At 39.4% G+C, this 14745-nt stretch overlaps 1 protein-coding gene across 2 annotated transcripts; it reads right to left on the minus strand.

Annotated features, from left to right (window-relative positions):
• Positions 1–1297: 1297 nt before the first annotated feature.
• On the minus strand, positions 1298–14289 carry HSPA14 (heat shock protein family A (Hsp70) member 14). Of its 2 annotated transcripts, none has more exons than XM_054194945.1 (14): positions 14194–14289; positions 13972–14052; positions 13790–13872; positions 12749–12797; positions 11820–11913; positions 11592–11682; positions 10308–10412; positions 9330–9491; positions 8234–8389; positions 7003–7105; positions 5172–5387; positions 4603–4776; positions 3537–3607; positions 1298–1981 (listed from the first exon to the last, which is right to left on the minus strand). In XM_054194945.1, exons 1-14 carry the CDS (start codon positions 14287–14289, stop codon positions 1903–1905), a joined length of 1560 nt encoding a protein of 519 aa, XP_054050920.1. In that variant the 3' UTR covers positions 1298–1902. The 2 variants fall into 2 exon arrangements, 1 of the variants encoding a protein (XP_054050920.1); XR_008465360.1 differs by having other exon boundaries at positions 1917–1981; positions 4603–4727.
• Between the last annotated feature and the right edge of the window lie 456 nt (positions 14290–14745).

Below are 14745 nucleotides of genomic sequence, written 5' to 3' on the forward strand. Positions count from 1 at the left end.
CCCACAGCGTGGCCAGCAGGGCCAGGGAGGGGATTCTGCCCCTCTGCTCCACTCTGGTGAGACTCCCCTGCAGTGCTGCCTCCAGCTCTGGGGCCAACAACATAAGGAGGACACGGACATGCTGGAGCAGGTCCAGAGGAGGCCACGAAGATACTCAGAGGGCTGGAGCCCCTCTGCTGTGAGGACAGGCTGAGAGTTGGGGTTGTTCAGCCTGGAGAAGAGAAGGCTCTGGGAAGACCTTAGAGCCCCTTCCAGTACCTAAAGGGGCTACAGGAGAGATGAGGAGGGACTCTTGATCAGGGAGGTTTTAAACTGAAAGAGGGGAGATTTAGATTGGACATAAGGAAGAAATTTTTCACTATGTGAAAGGGTGGTGGGGCACTGGCACAGGTTGCCCAGAGAACCTGTGGCTGCCCCATCCCTGGAGGTGTTCAAGGCCAGGCTGGATGTGGCTTGGAGCAGCCTGGTCTAGTGGGAAGTGTCCCTGCCCATGGCAGGGGGTTGGACCTAAATGATCTTTAAGGTCCCTTCCAGCCCAAACCATCCTATGGTTCTATTACACACAACAAAACATCCCTTAGAGATGTCTGGCCACTTGTTAGTGCTTAAATGTTTCTTTACCTGTACTTAGAAGGGCTGTAAGTACTGCACTGCCCTCACAGAACCAGACTTTAGGTTTTCCAAGACACTTTTTTAGAAGACTTTTTACACAGGAACTGATGAACTGTTTACTTACTTTCCAGTGATCAAAGACCCAGCAGTAAGGGAGGCAGAATGTCCCCAGCACTTTGGCCACCTGAGGAAGACTCACAAGTTCAAACCCCAGGTCTAGGCTGGTAAACCACACAATGCAGACATTTGCTTGGAATGCAGTAGCACTTATATCTATGCTATGCAGTATCTTGCTTTTGTGAGGTAGGGAAAAATATTGAAATACACACTCTGTAAATACAAGACAACTTAGGAAGCTGTTAAAAAAAAAGCAGGTAACTGAAAGCAGGCCTCTTCAAATCCAGACAGGCAGCCCTTGCTCTAGTTTCTGTCTCTAATTTTGAGGCTTTACCATGTAACTTTGTTTTATAAGATAATATCTGTCCCTCAGGGTAAACTGTTGCCCCTAAACTGCACCTTGATTTGAGGCCGAGACCCTCAAAACTTCTCACTACACTTGCCTGCTGTGTCTCCTTCTTATTACTCCCTATGTAAAACCAAAAAAAGGTGCCAGCTTATATCCGAACAAATATATGATGACGTACAGATTAGAACAGTGCCCCACAGAATGCAGGATACCAGGATCTGCATAAAAAATGTATTTTATTAATAACACATAAATAAGTACACATAACCCTTACACACATTTTTCAGGTAACACCACAAAACTATCTTACAGTAACTCCAGAAAAAAAAATAATCCCACTCAAGAGGCCAGCGCAAATGGGCATCACCTCCATGGCTTCAGGCAACATCAGGACCACACAGGATTTCAGTACAATTTGGTACGGTTATCAGAGAGTGGATTTTCACCATTCTGGCTCTTGCTGGTTCAATGCTTTCTTGTTGTAGCCACAGATACACTCAGGGAATGGGCATAGGACCTGATTAGTCCAAGGAAAAGCCTTTAAACTATGTAATATGCTTGTTGCTGAACCACAGGCATGAGGATTTGCCCCTTGCATTTTTTAAACAGGTGCTGATAATTCAATGCTCTGCTGTCTGGGTGCCTTGACTAATATTTTGCACCATGCTTTCCACTCCAGACTTGGTGGCAAATTAATGTTTTCCTTCAGTGTATTACGGTCCTCTAAGAATCATTTAAGATGTCTCAGAGAGAGTCACCAGTTCGGCAGAAAAGCCAACAAGAGACAAAAATCAACTTGGAAAAATGTTGCCTTTCAAAAGAGATTATGACGCCACTTCAACAGTGATGATTTCGCACTTTCCAGTGTCTTGATCTGTGCAGGTAACGTGCAAGGACCCATCCCTAAATAAAAGAGAAAGGTATGTTAAGGATTATCTCAACACAACACTTAGTATGTTACTGCATGTTCCAGAGAGAATAAACAACAGCCTTTATGCAGACGAAAGGAAGAAAGATGAACATCAAAATATCCAGGGAAGAAGATGCTTCAACATAGATGAAATTTATGAAATTAAGTTTAGTTTGAGTATTTAGATATGCACTTCTTGCTCTCCATGAAAGCATTTATCTTCTCTACATATGGTGGAAAAGATTCAGGAACATGTTTAAATATTCTAAGTTTATTTAGTACAGGTTTGTAAGTTGAGCATGCAGTAATATTATTCAAAATATTCATCTTCAACTCTGATTAACAGCAACCAACAGATAAGCACATCTTCTCAAACCATCAGAGCTTGACTTTTAAAAAAGCAGAAGTAGTCTTTAAATACCAAGAATCTCCTTCAAAGAGGAAAACCTTAATTTTCAAAATTCAAGAATCAGAGACAATATTGAATCTCACTTTATCTAGACATACAACAGTCACATGTGATATTTAGACAGAAAGAGATACGTTAGATGAAAAAAGATTAGGGAAATTTCACTATAAGTGCTACTAAACCCCCCTTTAAAAATACTGCAGGTTTTCTGCACTATACAGTTGTATATATAATCCCTAAGATGTTTCGCTTATCAATGCAAAGTGCAAGTCTCTATGACTAACAAGGTATTTTAGGTGAAGTCTGTTAATAGAGCATTAATACACCTGATAGTTAACAGAAGAAAACCAAGTCTTTTGAACTCAAACAGCAAGTAAGGATTCAGTTTTTCAGGAACATCTAGACAACCTTCATATTATTTAGAAAAGCAGTATGAACTTCAGGAGTCCTCAGAAAATAAACATGCTTTGACTACTTTGAATTCCACCTTCTGATATCTTTATAAACTATTTAGACTATTTCAAATGAGCCCAACCACTCCTATTAAGGCCTAAGAGAAATTTGTTCAATATCATGTCATCCACGTTCCCCACCCCGCCATAAGATACTTCCTATTTTCCCATAATAAACAGGTGATTATGTAAAAAGTCTGATTTCCTGTGGCATTATTCCTCATGCCTCTGAAAGGCTAGAGCCACAGGTTTTCACCACAAATACTACATGTGAAAAGTCCTTCATGGATTCCTTAGCAACTAATAGAGACACATTCTACTTCATTCTTTCCTTAAGAGTGTGGGCACTCAACAGAACTACCCGACACGTTCCACCAGAAATTTGAGATCCTGACTGCTCTCAAGCATGGTTAAACTGATCAACAGTTCAAAAGTTGCTAAAAATCTATACAACTCTAAGTTTTATTTCTTTAGGAATCAAACAATGAAAGCCCAGAAGGTATTACATAAAACCCACAGTCCCACAGAATTTACCCCTGCTAGGACACAGCGCTGTAAGCAATGAAATGCTGAAATTTCTCAGCACAAAATTAAAAAAAATGAAACATTCCGTAACAGGAGAAAAGACTGCTTGTCAGAAGTGTGACATAGCAAGTAAAACAGCAGAACAATAAATACTTTGGGTACCTTTTCATAGTGAGAACGGTTAGTATGTCATGTAGGCCATCCTCCTTTTTATCTAAATCCTGGAGTACAATCTGTTCATGAAAAAAAATTAAATTATAATCAAGTTCTCCAAATACTTGCACAGCAGTTTAATGGAAGTGACACAATAGTGAAGTTGTGCAATTCATTCCGTTTAGCATCTCATATGAATCCTTCAAAATCAAAGCATACCCTAGTGAACTTCACTCATACGTAGGACAAACCTACGTGTTTTTAGCTATTTGCACAACTGTTTCAGTGGTTTTGTTTCAGGGTCTACCACCAAGATAGCTGGAGTACCTAAAACTCTCACAGACTACACTGAGAGCTGAGCATGTTCCTTTACTTAGAATCAGTTCTAATTATTAGGTAGCATCCTTTCCCTATCACCTTAAAGATCTTTGGGCAGGACACAGGTAGAATACCAATTTTCTCAAGTATTCCACCCATTTCAGCCACATCTGCCCCCTCCCTGGTGCTTTAAGTGCACTGAGTAAGCACATCACCACTGTTTCAAACAAGCTGTGCTCTCTCAATGGGCTGACTCACAAGTAGTATCTTTATATCAGGTGAGGATTTAAACATCACATCTTACCACTGTGAAAAATCAAATGTCGTATTTAATACCAAGATCCTGAACTATCTAGAAGTTCAAAAAGTAATCAACAGTACACACACCAGCTACATCATTACCTCCAGCAGTTTTATTTCGAAAACGTCGGAAATCTGTGTACTACTGGAACAACCGGTTATGATCCCTCATCCCGGGTAAGCTTACTACAGTACTGACAAATGTCAAACCTCGCAAGCATTTAGAAATTCCAAAAGGAAACTTCAATTTCTTTAAAAAGTGCTTCGACGCTTCATAACACATTGCTAGAAGAATGCTTAATGGCTGTTTCCATAGAGATGCACATCATTCTAATTTTTTAACAAGAAGTTTTGGTAGGGGTGGGATTGGTTTCAAGTTTGGGGTTTGTTTTTTTTTTTTTTCAGATCACTTGATTTCCAACTGGTTAGTAGCGCATATGAAAGTGTATGTACTCACCTGGGCAAATTTCCCTTCTTCTTTCATGGGACTTTCTCCCAATGACTCATATAGTTCAAGGCACACAGAGGAAGTGTTTCCAGGAGCATGCAGAGTGTGCTGCCTTCGAGCTGGTAATGGCGTCCCTGATGGAAATAGCACTGTGAATTTGTCAGCCCCTGACTCATCTACTCCCTTTAAAAAGAAAAAAAAAAAAAAAGTTCATGCCTTTCTCTAAGTATTTTAGTGAGCTGTGTTACAACAGCACTCCAAGAGAAAAGAAATCCAAGATTTGTCTTCTCTACCACATTTACCATCAAAGCAAGTAAAAAAAAAAAGACATTCCTATAAATAAATGAAAAAGTCCAGCTATAACAAGATAGCAAAGACACAATCTATCTCCCCTTAAAAATCGAGCAGTTTTTTGTGTCAATTTTTTTTGTGTATAAAGCTAAGTTACCACTTACTGCTGATCCACAGCTAATCTGTAGAATTAATAACACTGTTTCTCTAACATCAATCGTGCATAAGTAATGCTGTATATTCACTGCAGTGGTAAAATTTTCTAAGCTAAATCATTTTAGCCTTACCTTAAGAAGTATATCTTTGGCAGAACACTCAATAAAGAGTGCTTCTTCTTCTAACAAAGGATTCTCTTTCCCTAGCAGAATTCCCGCCTCTATTGCTGCACCAATGGGAATAACTTCATCTGGAGGAATTGAATTCAGCAGTTCCACGGTTGGGAAAATGTCTTTGATCAGCTGCTGTAGCTTCGGGATTCGAGCAGACCCACCACAGAGAACTACCTGGAAAACACACCTTAATGATTTCAAATCTTTCTTCCGACAGATAAAAACAGACAGGTCACAACCTGCAATACAGAAATGCAAACTGCTCTGGGATATTTTATCACCTGTAGTTATTAAAAGAAAAAATGATGCCATCTTTGCTTGGCTTCTGTTGCTTTTATATTTGATATTAAAGGAAATAACTTGCAAGTTTGAAATGGTATCTTGAAAAAGCGTTTCTTACTTCATCTAGCTGATGCTTACTTTAACATTTTAAGGATTCAGGAATTCATCATAAAATAACGCCAAGTTAGAAGAGATCTCCAGAGGTCACCTAGTCCAGCCTCCTGCCCAGAACAGGTCCAGTTACAACAGGCTGCTCAGGACCTTATCTCTATGGATGGAGGACCCTCTGTGGGCCCCTGTTTCAGTGTTTGATCACCCTCACACTACAGATGCTTTTCTTTAAAATTTCCCCATGTTGTAACCTGTGCTGCTCACTATCATGCCCCTATAGGTTATTAATAAAAGATATTAAATGGTATTAGCCCCAGGATCAAATCCTGAGGGTTGTCACTGACATCCAGCCTTCACTTAATGATCTTGTGCAAGAAAAGCCCTTAAAACATTTCTCTTACAGCAACTTCGTTGAGATCAACTAGATCTGGAAGCAAAGCTAACTCCCACTTTTTTTCATGTAAAACATAACTTAAGAGTTGTAAGTTAGGTTCGTTTATTTTTACATTTAAAGTGTGTCTCCCCCCTCAAGCATTAAGGCCTGAGAGAACAGCATATTGGGCCACCAAAAAAATACTGCCACCAGAGAACAAAAGACTCTGAACAATGGCCTGGGCTACTTCATTATCCTACCAGTGAAACTCTGATGTGACACAGCAAACACTAATTGAGAGTCTGAAATAGCATCAAATATCATTAAAAGCACCAGCTAACTTTTGCTGCAGAATTTATGTGCCAATTCTGTCAACAATAAACGCAGCAGTATTTGCCACATGCAGGTGCACAGAGGTTGAGATGAAGTTACACTCTCATACCAAAGCAAAAAAGACATTCGAATGAAACTATTAACGTTTGCTACTTTAGTCACCATCTTTGTATTAAAGCATTCTACGGTTTGTCACTGAATGTGTTCCTTAGTTTTTTAAGCTGTCAAGAAGGAACACAGGCACCAAGCAGACCCTAAGCAATTTGTTCAACTCCTAAGAAAAAAAGACGCCAAAACTCAGGCTTTCCTCAGAAGTGTCAGAAAATCCTATCCAAAGCTCAGCAAAGGCAGAAGAAAATCTATATACTAAACTTAAAGAAAATAATCCTCTGGTCTACCAAGAGTTACACAAACACACCAAATGGAGACAAATCCTCTACTACTTATTCAAGATGCAGCAGTAAAAAAACAACATTGACTCAAACCACCTTATACGTAACTTCAAGTAAACAAAAAAACCAAAGCAAACACAGGAGTTCTAAAGATCTTGAGTCTATGTACTTTAAGTATTTTTGTCTCAGACTCAGACACATCACAAAATAATCTCAGTCTGCAAAGAAAACAGGCCCCGTAAATATTCTTCCTGTGGAGTTATAAGGCATACTACAGACAAATGACTTCTGTTATTACCTTATTAATATCATCTGCCGCAAACCCAACTTGCTGCAAAAGCTTTTTAATTGCTTCTACACATTTACTAAAGAGTGAAGAACAGATAAGTTCAAACCTGGCCCTAAAAGAAAAAAAATAAAATTTAAGAAATGTCATTTCATCCATTAGAGACAAATACCTGAAATGGGAGAACAATCATTTTTAGAATATACTTTGTTTCTCTAGCTACACCTGCTACTAAGTGATTTATTTAAAAAAAAAAAGTCAAAAATCTTATTTCCCAATTATTCATCTCAAAGGCATGATTTTTTTGTTGTTTTGAAGATATCTGTGCTATTGATTCCATCACTAACACCTACATAAATGCACATTCATTCTTCAGTGTACTCTAGAGAAAAAAAACCAGTATTGTTGTCTTGACTCATATGTGGAAAAAGAAGCAAAAATCCTTCATCATCTTTGAAATGGAGACACAAAGACTGAAATAAGGCTCTTCAATTTTCAGAGGCAAATCAAGCTGTGTCCCAATTTGCACACGGGATAGGTACTTCAGCAAATTGAAAAACAAACCGGTTCTTTCTTCAGGCTCTTTCAGACCTGATGAGGAAGTTTTACTCTGTATGAATGCAGCAAATTCTGCAACTGTAGTCCACAGGACTAGCATCCTGATCCAAAACTGAGCTGACTGGAAGAGCAATAATCAAAATCAGCTAAATATTTCAATAAGAAATCATCCCAAGAGAGAAAAGACTTGTAGTATGACACAGGAGCACAAACAAGACAACAGAAAACATCCTTCTACTCGAGCTGTCAGAAAGAGGGAACATCAAAACTTCCATGACTCTATCATTCTAGAGCTCATTTAGATGATAGAGTCAAAAATTCTTATTTTCTTTAAGAAAAAACAACAACAAAACCAATAATGGGTGGAGGGGAACCACCTTGAGTAAGGACAGTATCTGTTCCACTTTCGTCAACAACCAGGCTCCAAAGATGGTGTCCCCTTGTGCCTTTTTGCACTTTATTTTCTAACCATTAGGGCAACATTGTTAGTGTTACTACCCCAACTACTACAGACTGCATCATAGAAGACCAACTTGCTTTGTTTCATATTGATGGTTCTGTTATCTTCCGTTTCTAAAATTAACACCATAAAAAATAATCAAGGCTTATTGAACATACACATACCACATAGAAAGATTTCAAGCCTAGATTTACGTAAAAGCAGTAGCTTCAAGATTTCCTTTACCTGGAGACATTACAATCAAAATCCAATCCATCATACAATGAATCTACGAAACAGTTTGCACTTCCCAGGGTTGATAACGAGTGCTTTGCAATATCAGCGCTGTTCATTAACTTCATCATGGCTCTGGGATTTCCTCTAATATCATGTTTACAAGACCTACATTCAAAAAAAAAAAAAACCACAATGCAAAACCAAAAGAAGAGGTACCAGTTTAGAAAGGCAGGCATTTGAGCAATAACGTTAACTTTGTGAAAGGAAAAACAGGTTAATGCTATTGAACTTTTTTTTCCCTGTAGACATTTTAGTATTATCTGCAATAACACTACTGAAAACTCTCAAAGAATAAAAGAGTCTACTTCAATTTCAACTAAAGAACGCTGTGTAGAGGCACCCATAACTCAGGCATTAGTGTTTATCATACAGATTTAAGTCTTTCTGAACAGTTTCTCAGTTAAGCAAATCCTGTAAGCGACTGCGAGGAACAGCAAGAAAAGGCCTGTGAGTTAATCAATTTTAACCACAGATTGAGAAGAAAATGAACACTGAACATTATACATGCCAACAAAATAGTATGTTTCATCTAAGAGGTCTCCTTCTGTGATAGCATGCAACTGACCTCAGGATCACTAGAGCTAATGGTAATGCATTCACTCATTTTTGTTCATCATAGGATGACATGCCACACAGACTTCAGTCTGATGACCCAAGCCCCGCCACGGTCCTTCATGCCCCCAAGAAAAACAAATGAAACCCCCACAGGTGAATTCCTTGCCGCCCCCCCAAAAAGCTTATGACTGAAAGGATGCAAGAAGCCTGTTAGTCACATATATCACCCAGAACACAGAACAGTTCATAGCTGAGCCTTTATAGCTCAACACCAGCTTTAGTTAACATCCACCCTAAACCAAGTATTTCCCAGTCTTCCTCCTTGGCCCTCAACAACTGATTGTTCCTTTAATATCTTTATTTGAGCCATTTGACTCAGAGACAGTTTGCTAGATCTGACAGCCTAACACGATTTTTTTTTTTTTGAAAGCAAGCATGAGATAATGAAGTTCTTGTCCTAATGGCAACATGCTTGGAATTCAAAACCTACCTCTGAAATTCAGAAGCTAAGTGTTGTGCCAGAGCTTCTGTGAAGCAAACTCCACCAATGCTATCATCTGTGTTTGTAGCAAGCACACGATATATTCCACTGTTTACTTCTATGACTGTGATAGAAAGTGATGTTCCACCAAGTTTATAAACCAACACATTGCTGCCATGTTAAAAACAAAAAAGAAAGTAGTATTAATAATCCATCTAAAATTATGTTTACTTTGACACACTTTCTAAAAAGATGACCACCGTATCGCATATGGCAGGTTTTAATCAGTTTTGTCAAGAGAATTTGATTTGTGGTGTTTGTATTTAATGCATTTTTGTACCACTGACTACTTGACAATGTTCCCTGAAGGACAAAGTTAGTCTATTTTATACAGTTACAGCAGCCAACATTTTTCCTACAACACAACTGAGAATTGAACATTACATTCAAAGTTATGGGCAAGAATTACATGATAAGGGTAAAAAAAAATACTAACCAAGAAGAAAAAAAGACAGCTGTTTGTACTGATAGCAGTCTTTGCTATTTCAAAAGTCTTGTGAATTATATGAATATTCATAAGGGAAACCCAATGCACCTACTGAGCTCAGAACTCAGCTTTAGTTCTTCTAGCATATGCAAAATGACCCCAGCTCGCACAATTAAAAAACAGCTATGCCAAAATCTGTTTAAGGAGGGATGCATTTTTCTTCATGCCAATCAGCTCATTAGAGAGTTAAAACAGAATCTGGGGACAAATATTTAGAGACAATTCTAAAAAAAATAAAACACAGAACAAAGGGATTTAAAACACTACGGATTTACAACTTCTAATTTGTTATTGGCTTTATTGAGAGAAAAAAGAAAAACAAGCATCAAATCATTAATTTTGAATTGACTGCTAAGGCAACATGGAATTCCCGCATTTAAGATTTCTCAGGATTTAAGTTCAGCAGCTTAAATTTAAGCAGTAAAATATTAGGATTTTACCTTTTCCCAGTGGGTGAATCTTGGCCAATTCCATAAGCCAGGAGAGCTGCAGACGGTTCATGAATTAATCTCATAACATTAAATCCAGCAGCTGCAGCTGCTTCCCTGTGATAAGGCATAACAGCATTTCATTTTACTTTCATGATTTCACTATAGTCACGCACACTATTAAGATTTCATCTGAACTACATATACCACCAACTAAGAACTTGGTTACAGCATGGCAGTAACAAAGCAAAGCAACTGGAAAAGAAAGGTCTCGAGAAGTTCAGTTACTACTGCGATCTTCAGGTAGTTGGATCTGCTGTGTGCTCATCGTCAAAGAAAACCCTGACTTATCAACCTACATACCCCATAAAAACCAAAATTCCCTTCAACTACAAGATGAAAAACCTCACCCTCAATCAAACTTGGTAATTCATCTTCAAGAGTGGCATTAAAAGTTCTTGGTACATTATTTTACCGGATATCATGCAAGGAAAATTGCTTTTACTTCCAAATCAAGTTACTGCACCTCACTTGCAACATTTTCTTTACACGTTTTCTTTAAAATTCAGTAACCCTGGGACTGTCCTACAAGTAATTTCCTCCACTTTGAGGTTATTCTGAAACTTGTATGCCAAAGCAATAGAACATTTCATTATACATACATACACAACTATCCATCTCACTAATGTTTTATGACCAACTTTAAGTGTCCTTTAAGTATTTCACAACAGTTAAACATAAGGGCTTCTACATAGCAGAAAGTAGAAATAGGTGCTGCCAATTATGTACAGCTTTAAGTCTACTTATGCTTTCATATGGAGGAACTGTTACAGCAGAACTTTTTCCAAACAGAACTTCCAAGTAGAATATTGGTGTGTATTCTGTATCTGCTCTCTGCCAAAACAGTCTCCAATAGTCACATAACGCTACGTGGTTTGGCAAGTATTGTTGTACGAAGGGATGGGGAATTATGGAGGAGAGCTGAGAAACAGTTTTCATTTCAAAGGGGACACTAAAGATCCACATCTGAAATGACCTTCTATCCTTGATGATACCAAAACTCCCTCTCACTTCAATTGATTCAGAATTTCGTTTTGGTTACAACAGTGAATTCCATGAGAAGTTTCTGAAGCCAGAATTTAAACTCCCACTTTCACATATTCCCAATTCAGATAGTACTCCTATGTGGTGACTGAGAGTCACAAGCTCAAGTCCAGCAGGAGAATTCCCATTGCTGATCCGCCAGACGGTCTCCTTTAGGCACGTGAAATAACAGAAAAATCTTAATCCTCTTACCCAAGGGCATTTTTCTGATTCTCTCCAAAATCAAATGGTACAGTGATAACAACGTCATTTACATCTGAACCCAATGCAGACTGAGCAGTTTCTGTTTACAAACATAGGCAGAACATGTTGATTAAAAGCAAAAAACCAAGACACTACATCTTAAAAATATGAGGACAGCTTAAAAAACTAAAACATGTTTTATGATTTTACTTATTTATTACCTTTTCATATTATTACCTTTCATTTTACTGAAAATTAGTTTTGCCACATCTTCTGGGTTAATAAGTTTATTATCTATTTCATATTGAAGTTTTCCATTCTTCTCAATTATCTGTAAGCAAACCCAACGTACCTTTGTTAGATACATAATTTGGTTATGAACAAAGGGTAATGTTTAATTTAGTTTTTGTCCATAGTAAAAAGCACTGGACTGTGTAAATACTTTCTGCATCAGTACTCTACTATAAGAGAATAAGTGCTTCCAAGATGCTTATTAAAGATAACACAAACACTTGTATTATCCAACAGACATGACAGTGACATTCATATGGACTTAAAGACTCCAGACTTTCCTTTTACATTAAGAAGTTTTCCTTAGTACAAAAACATAATTTAAAACAAAAGTACGTGCCTGCTTATATTCCATAAGAAAAAACAGCAACTACTTATATCAGCATGTCCATACGAACAGTCAAAAACCACAGAAAAACTTGTTCCTTCTTTAGGAATGTGTTTTCCCAGATAATTTTTCTCCTGTTTTGCAAAAAGGTTTTAGCAACAAGCACAGTATTATCCAAACTGAATACTGATATTATACCAAGTGGTTAAGCATTTTTATCACAAAATGCTGTAACCTGAGCATCTTCTACCAGTGCTAAGAAACACCGCAATGCTATTACCCAAATATATTAAGAATCATCCCTTTTGAGAATGACCAAAAATCATCCAGTGTTTCTGTTGGACTTACAATGGCAGATCCCAGAACATAGTAAGTTTTCTACTCTTTATAAAGAGAAACATTCTATATAGCAGCAAATGGAACTCATACAATAAGAGCTGACCACTACAGAACACAAACATGGCGTCATGCAAACAATGCTGAGAATAACAGTATAAAATGATAACAGTTATTCTAAGAACAACAAAAAAACCCAGATCATACTCACTGAACATTTGCTTTCTGCAATATATTTCTCTGCTTGTGGGTCACCAGAGCTGTCCAGACAAATCCAAAAGAGCAAAATCAATCATATGCTCAAGGGTAATTGCATAAATTAATCTTGCTGATATATTCCTTGTAATGACTACAGCATATGAAGCTATACTTCAACCAAAATTTCTGTTTCCACTCTGCAGATGCATTTACACAGGAGAAAAAAAACAACAGCCCCTTTCCCCAAATGGTAGAAAAAATACCTACTAGTTAGTGAAAAGGGAAAACAAAACCCAATACATTGTTTTAACCTGCTATCTGCAGTAATCATAAGATTTTAAGGACACTTTTGTTGCATTGACTGAAATAACGTGACAGCAGTAAGATGACTATCCTTAGTTCGCTACTAACTATGTAAAGTTATGCATCTGAGAAGTACTGAAATATACCTCAAAACGGACATCACCTTGTCAGCTCCTTTCAATTAGAGCTGTAACACATAGCTAGGTTACCACTAAAAAGTTGTTGTGTCTCTGATGTTAGACCTAGAGCAACAATTTTAGTTCTAGTACCACTGTGACTGACAGCACAAATTCTCACAGCTCCATTAACTGAAGAATCACAACAGGCATTACCAGCGTGTTTCACGATTGTAACAAAAGCAATACACAGCTTCACACAAATAAGACTGCAGTGGATTTTAGTCACAGGAAAACATCCAAGTTCATGACATTTTAATTAAGAAACTCAAGTATATATCAAAAGGACATACACAACTTGTTACTTAATTTCACAATTTGATTTTCGCAGATTCAGACATAAAATACTATGCATCTCTTTACTTTTTATACTGGCATGAAATGTGGGATAAAAAGTTCACAATATAAAGAATTTTTAAGATCTGCCATACCCTCCTGTCAATGCCAGGTTAACCAAACTACTATCACACCAGATTAAAATGCCTTCAACATCAGAGCTGAGACTGCGTTTCACTGACCAGCTTTAACGGGGGAAACCGAACTTCTCACCTTCCCTTTCACACCTGCTCCCTTACCTTCGTCCAAGGATCTGCTTTACTTTCACTACAGTGTTTGAAACGTTTCTTATCCTACTTTGCTTTGCAGCTAAGCCAACAACCTGAATGAAAAATAAAGAAAAAAAAAACAACGCAAAAAAGTAAGCACCAGGCAGCACTCCCCTCCCCTCCCGACCCCCACCGCGGACGGGAACACGCACCTCCTCGCTTTCCGAGAAGGCGACGACCGCAGGAGTGACCCTGTCCCCGGCGTCGTTGGCGACCACGTCGGCGCGACCATCCTGTGGAGAGAGGCGTCCCCTCAGAGTTCCACCCGCTGCGAGACCCGTGAGGGAACAGAGATGACCGCGGCCCGCCGCCACCTCCCGCCAAGGACCCCCCCCGAGCAGTCACACCGCCCCCAAGCGGCCCCGGCCCCTCACCTTATAGACGGCGGCGCAGGCACAGGTAGCGCCCAGGTGAACGCCAATGGCCGCCATGAACCCCTCAGCCTCCACGCGCGCCCGCCGCCCCACCATGCACCGCGCGCCCCCTCCCCTCCCCGCTCCGCCCCGCCGCTCCCAACCAATCCCGCTCCCCGCTTCTCCCCGGCCGCCAATCAAAGCCCGCGCCGCGCTCGCTCGCAAACCAATCGCGGAGAGGCGCCCTTGGAGCAGCCAATGAGAAAAATGGAGAGAGGAGCGTCATCACGCGTGGCAACGGGGCAGAAGTCAGCGGTGCGCGGCCGCTGAGGGGAGTTGGTGCGGCGGGGCGCTGGGCCTCCGCGGGGCGCGGTCGGGTGACCCGGCAGGACCCGAACACTGGGAAAAAATGAGATTAAAATGGAAAAGGCGACCGGGGCTGTTTTACCCATGTGCCGGGGCACGTGTGTTTCATGTCAGTGGTTTAATTGCAGCCAGCGAAGCACATGGAGACGGTGTAAATATTTTTTTGCCCAAGTGCTGTAGTTACTAGCCAAGCAGTCACGTGGAAGC

Source organism: Rissa tridactyla, chromosome 1 (assembly GCF_028500815.1).
Source record: "Rissa tridactyla isolate bRisTri1 chromosome 1, bRisTri1.patW.cur.20221130, whole genome shotgun sequence".
Taxonomy (NCBI): Eukaryota; Metazoa; Chordata; class Aves; order Charadriiformes; family Laridae; genus Rissa; species Rissa tridactyla.